Source organism: Cyphomyrmex costatus, unplaced genomic scaffold (assembly GCF_001594065.2).
Source record: "Cyphomyrmex costatus isolate MS0001 unplaced genomic scaffold, Ccosl1.0 scaffold155, whole genome shotgun sequence".
NCBI classification, from domain to species: Eukaryota; Metazoa; Arthropoda; class Insecta; order Hymenoptera; family Formicidae; genus Cyphomyrmex; species Cyphomyrmex costatus.
The window spans coordinates 22,589-28,943 of record NW_017275555.1 but is presented as its reverse complement, the minus strand read 5'-3'; the positions used below and the strand labels follow the sequence as shown (position 1 = coordinate 28,943).

The 6,355-nt window shown below is 32.7% G+C and overlaps 1 protein-coding gene across 2 annotated transcripts in view; it reads left to right on the top strand.

Moving 5' to 3' along the window:
- Nucleotides 1-1,647: 1,647 nt before the first annotated feature.
- The window catches only part of LOC108783587 (uncharacterized), a 7,547-nt gene continuing 2,839 nt past the window's right edge, over nt 1,648-6,355 (top strand). The window contains exons 1-5 of one of the 2 annotated variants that reach the window (XM_018552187.1): nt 1,648-1,773; nt 1,938-2,101; nt 2,179-2,337; nt 2,427-2,489; nt 3,272-3,974. In XM_018552187.1, coding sequence (XP_018407689.1) covers nt 2,317-2,337; nt 2,427-2,489; nt 3,272-3,974 — 787 coding nt within the window. In that variant the 5' untranslated portion in view covers nt 1,648-1,773; nt 1,938-2,101; nt 2,179-2,316. Of the gene's footprint in view, nt 1,774-1,802; nt 1,837-1,937; nt 2,102-2,178; nt 2,338-2,426; nt 2,490-3,271; nt 3,975-6,355 lie in introns of those variants that run through there. The other variant, XM_018552188.1, reaches the window with a different exon arrangement.

Below are 6,355 nucleotides of genomic sequence, written 5' to 3'. Positions count from 1 at the left end.
TAATAGATATAGTAACGAACGGCTTCGAGTTTCTCCGGATCTGTAATAAGTATATATTTTAACGCCCATCTTTATTTTTGCTTTCTGCAACGAAAAGTCTAAACATGCGATTTTCGGGTTCGGTATCCTCTTTGGCACTGTTTGAGAGGCGACAGTAATGGTTGATTTATACTGGCCGTAAACTGTTAACTTATGCCGTAATCTGTAAAAATTGACCAATCACAGTCGAATGAGAGGGGAATTATCGATTATAATTGGTCATTTTTTACAGATTACAGCATAAGTTAACAGATTACGGCCAGTATAATCCAACCCTAATTCATTCACACAGCCAAACTGAAGAGGAAAAAAAATTTTAATTTAATTTATTTAATTCAATTTTAATTTTAATTTATATTACGAAATGCACCATCTAACATATTATTATGCACCATCTAATTTATTATTGATATACTAACTTATTCTTTTATACTTATCTTAATTTTATGGTATCCATTTGAAATTTTTAACCTTCGCGGCACACAGAATGCACTTCTTCACTATTAGCGAATTCGGTCGACTTACACTAATGCTGGATTCACACTGTATCCGATTTTCGTCGTACGACGACTTTGCAACCAATCAGAAAACAAAATTTTGCTTCGTATCGATGATACGATTTTTCTGATTGGTTGCAGAGTCGTCGTACGACGAAAATCGGATGCAGTGTGAATCCAGCATAACACTGAATTTGTGTTGCACTAAACTGTACGAGTGCTACACTACACCGCGCCAATACTACACTGAATTTGTGTTGCACTAAACTATGCGAGTGTAACTCAGTAGTGTCAGCAAACTGCACTGACGAAATTGGCAGTGCAAGAAATTTTGCACTCGCTCAGTTTGCTTTATCTATCCGAATATAAAGTCAGTGCTACACTAGTGTAATGTGACGCTAATCAAACACAGCACATGATGTGTACCATAATAGTGCAATATTACCGAATGCGACGAGTGCAGTACACCAAATAGGGGCCATCGATCGAACACGCTGCACTGGGAAGATTTACACTCAGTGTACACTAGTGCAGGCTATCAAATTCGCTATATGTTTTGATTCTGTCATTACGTTGACAGCTACCCTAAGGCTGGAGTCACATTGTCCTAAGGGCGGGTTCACACCTTGACGGAAAAGCAGAATGCGGAAAAGCAGTAGCCAATCAAGTAGTCGACTTTCTGTTAGATTTGTACTTTTTACTACCAGGACGAGTTCTGATCGGTTAACTGCTCTTCCGCTTTCCGCTTTTCCGTCAAGGTGTGAACCCGCCCTAAGGGTGTAAACCCATGCAGCGGAATAGCGTAACGCGGAACGAGAGTAGAACCAATCACGAGATTCTCTAGAAACACGGAATGCTCGTTATTGGTTCTGCTCTCGTTCCGCGTTACGCTATTCCGCTGCATGGGTTTGCACCCTAAGTATTCTTATTTATGTGAATATTTAATATCGGACTTAACCTAACCTAATCTAATCTTTCTACCTTTTGCATCAACTGTCATCAGCTTATTGGTCAAGAGCACTTATATTGAATTAAAATGGCGGTGGTTACTTAACCCAACTAGTGTCCCTAGAAGATAGAGTCTGGCCACTACCCCTCAAAATGGCGTCGTAAGTGATGGGGATTGATCACAGCTGATCACAGCTTTCTCGAAAAGTCGAAATACATATTGCGGACATACGTATACGTACGTATAGCCTTTTAAAGGACATCAGTACAATCGATTAATTTATACACAGTAAGTTAAATTATTATCGTGTTGCAACTCGTCAATTTCATATTTGTTAGAAATGTAAAATCCGTAAGTATATATAGCTCTCTATATATAACCTAGCAAATAATAACATTCCTACAATATGTTAATCATAAAAGAAATTTTATTATGCAATACATTATTTACAGAGTACTTAAAATGCCTTATTTGTTGCGTATTGAAATGTTCCAATTCGTGGAAAACGGGACATTCAATGCATCGCCTACCAAAAAATATTGAAAGACAACAACAATGGCTTTCAAATATAAAAAGAAATAATATAGATGTTACAAAAGACTGGTTTGTATGCGAGGTAAGTTTTATATATTGTTTAATTTAGTGGACATATTTAAAAATAGTTGTATTAATATTATTATTAATATGCAACAGGTACATTTCTCACCTGAAATGTGGGAAAAACCACGAATAGATGGGAAAAAGAAATTAAAATACAATGCAATACCTACCATTTTTCCATAAAAAAATCAAAATCAAAATGTTGTTTTATCTCCAGTACATGACAATGAAATGATGTCTAATTCTTCCAATGTAAGTATTTTTTTTTAATGTAATTTTGCATTAATTTTTATTTTTATTTTATTGTTATTATTTCTAATATACTTGTTGTTGCATTATAGGACAAAGTGCATATAACTTTATCTCCAGTACCAGATAATGAAATGATCTCTCATTCTTTTAATGTAAGTTAAATTTCATATTATTAAAATTCAATTGTAATAAGGCTCAACGAATTTAAAACTAATCAGATAATAGAGCTACGAGCCATAATTTTATTTAATTTTTGCTTAATTCTAATATAGTTGCGTTTTTAACATTGAAAACATAGATTAATTAAAATTAACATTGAGCAATAGATTCATTAAAATTTTAATTCCATATAAGATTGCGAAGAATATCACAAGTTGGCGTTTCGTCCCGGCTTCCACTACTGGACTCATCAGTAAGGTAATGTAGTGGGAGCCTACCTTAGACGCCGGTGTAAGTTATTAAATCGAGACTCTATATAAAGAGACATACGTGTATCTCAGCACTTGCGAGAAATTTAACGAATATCAATTGAATAGACCTCTGATGGCGAGTCGACGTAATAATATTCTTTGCAATATCTTCTTTCTTGTTATTGTTTAAGGGGTAACACCACTGTAAAATTTTCAAAAAATCATTTTTTTTTTTGGGGTTTAAAAAATCCTTTCAACCCTGTAGAATACGAGGAAAAAACTTTTATACGGCAAGCAGTATAACTCAAACAATTTTTAATATTTTTACTCGAATTTTTTACTGTTTTAATCTATGTTTTTAATGTTAAAAACGCAACTATATTAGAATTAAGCAAAAATTAAAGAAAATTATGGCTCGTAGCCCTATTATCTGATTAGTTTCATATTATTAGTTATTTCTATACACTAAATTATTGTTACTTTTCTTATATATGTATTTGATATATGTATATCGCACAATATAGGATGAAGTACATACTGCGCCATCAGTAACTATATTTGAAAATTCGTCAAATGTCTCATTGCCAATAGTTACTGTTACAAGTCTTGAAGAAGCAAATTCAAAACTCCAAAATGCACTATTACAGTCTGAACAGGCAAAAGAAGAAATAGAACGGATAAAAATAAGAGCTAAACAAACAGAGATAAAATTGAAGAAAGCAAATGCGATAATTTTAAAATTAGATAAATCAAAAACGCTACTAAAGAGAAACGCAAGAAAACTTATGGATGAAAATAAAAAATTAGCACAGAAAATACGTATATTACAAACAAGCAAAAATATCGACATCCGCAAAATATTGAATGATGATCAGGTTACAGCTCTGAACGAACAAAATCCACGAAGTTTAAAATGGAGTAATAATACCATTATAAAAGCTTTACGACTAAAAATGTCTTGTGGTAGTACTGGTTACACAGAACTTTTGAATCAAAACATTCCTTTGCCATCAGAGCGTACGCTTAGAAGAAAATTAGAGAATATTAAATTCGAAACCGGTGTGTGTAATGATATATTTGATATATTACAACAAGTTTTGCAATTTACTGACAACCGTGAAAGAGATTGCGTATTAGTCATGGATGAAATGAGCATTGCTGCAGGAGAACAGGTTGATCCATCTACGAAATGTTCTTTTGGACTATCAACTCTGCCCGATAAACATGGTATACACCAAAAACAAGGAGAATTGACTGCGCGATCTGTATCTAAGTAGTGTATCAAATGTGGTCAAAAACAATGAGAGAGAGGGACCGTGGAAGACGGTCTCCCTCTCATTCTTTCTCCCATTACATCGTTGAATAGAAAGAGATAGTGATGGCCGTTTTCCACGGTTTCTTACTTACCCTCTCTCTTATTTTTATCGACCATTTTGACACACAGATTGCGCAATCCATTCTCTATAGGCCTCTCTACACGATCAGTAATACTGATCAGTACTACTGATTGTGAGTCAGTATTACTGGTCAGTATTACTGACAGTATGCATTTATAGTTTTTACAATCTTATACGATCAGATATTATTGATCGATAATATTTCATTTCAGTTTGAAGTGATTTGAGGTATATTATTATCTATGGCAACATGGAAAAATCGTCAAATCACGTCAAACTGAAGTGAAATATTATCAATAATACTAGTTATCTATGGCAACATGGAAAAATCGTCAAATCACGTCAAACTGAAGTGAAATATTATCAATAATGCTAGTATTATATTATTATAAAATATAAGCTTGATCGTATAAGATTGTAAAAACTAATGCATATAACTAATTCTATTTTCCTTTTTCTTTCTCCAATACTACAAACTAATAGGTACAGTAAAAGAAACTACACATTGCCTAGTTTTCATGCTTGGAGGTCTTTTTACACGTTGGAAAATTCCTGTTGCGTATCATTTTACCCCTGACAGTTTAAATGGTGCTATTTTAAAACCCATTATGTTACAAATTATAGAAAAAGCAGAAGCTATTGGTTTATATGTTCATGGTGTGATTTCCGACATGGGTCCGGTAAATTGCAGCATGTGGAAAGCATTTGAAGGGATTGGGTGTAGCAAATATTCAAAAATTAGGAATAGTATTTCTCATCCTATTGATGAAGGTCGAAAATTGTTTTTTATTGCTGATGCTCCGCATCTACTAAAAAATCTTAAAGCTTCATTACTAAATAACAAAATTATTGAGTTGCCACAAAAATTCCTTCGGACACACAATTTATCCCATTCTATTGCTAAGTGCCAACATTTAAATGATTTAATTGACATCCAAGAAAATCTGCAATTTAAATTAACACCTAAGATTTCAAAAAAAGGTATAACTTGCAGTACATTTAATAGAATGAAAGTAAATAAAGCAAGAAATATATTGAGTCGAGATGTTAGTAGTGCTTTATATTTCTTCGCTGAAGAAAAAGGTAGGCAAGAATTGAACAGTACAGCAACATTTATTGAAATTTGCTCTAAATGGTTTACCTTAATTGGTAACTGCTCGAACATCAAAAGTTGCATTAGAACTTATACTTCGAGATGGTGAAAAGCTATCAATGCTATTATTATTTAATAATGTGTTACAAGGTATCTTCAATATGTTACTATCAATTATAGGTGCTTCATTTTCATCTGCCATATATTTGCCTGCAAATATAGAGGAGAGGCCCCTATTATGATATACCGAGTTCATTTTGTGCAATTACTAAATATTTATTGGTAGAATTAAAAAAAATAATAGGTTATTTTGAAGAGAATTGAATAAGCTTTAAGATAGTGTTACGTAAAATTTAATTCAAATTTTATTTTCTTTTTTAATTAAAGAAATGTAAAAAGTGAACAAATCGCAAAGTCGAAAAATTGTGCTCCTAGTATGAGATACCCCGAGAAATCGATAATAAAGCACAAAGTAAGTACATCAGTATTAGAATTAAAAAAACTTTTGACGTTTCTAACATATCGACGAGTACAGCCTATGCGCGTAAATTGAGCATGCATTGTATTCAGGATTTGTCTTCAGTAGTAATTGGAATGAAGTATTGCAGAAACAGACCCTCAATGTTCATTCACGGTTATTCTTTTTATTATTGTACAATACCATTTATACTTTAACATCGATTTTCACTTGGGCACAGAAGTATAGATTATTTCATATTAGAAATATCCTGGGTATCTCATATTACGAGTATCACGTCTTACAGCTTTACGATCATCAAATCTAACTTCTTTAATTAAACAATTCAACATATTTCGTATTTTTCTATCAGTACGATCTTACTCTATTACTGCATGAAGAATTTATTGCCAAATAATTACTTATTAAATAATAAACAAAGATTAAAGGCTTATCTCAATGAAACTTGAAAACATTCAAACTCTAAAATTTTATTTTACAATTACTGTAGGCATGATCTAACAATGAATTTTCCACTAAATAGTTTTCAATCCAAGAGCAATAATTTCATGATAGAATCAACAGATAGCATTTATTAGTTTAGCAGAAACGCCGCTATCTTATGTTAAGCGCCTATCTCATAATAGGGGGCTTTCCTTTA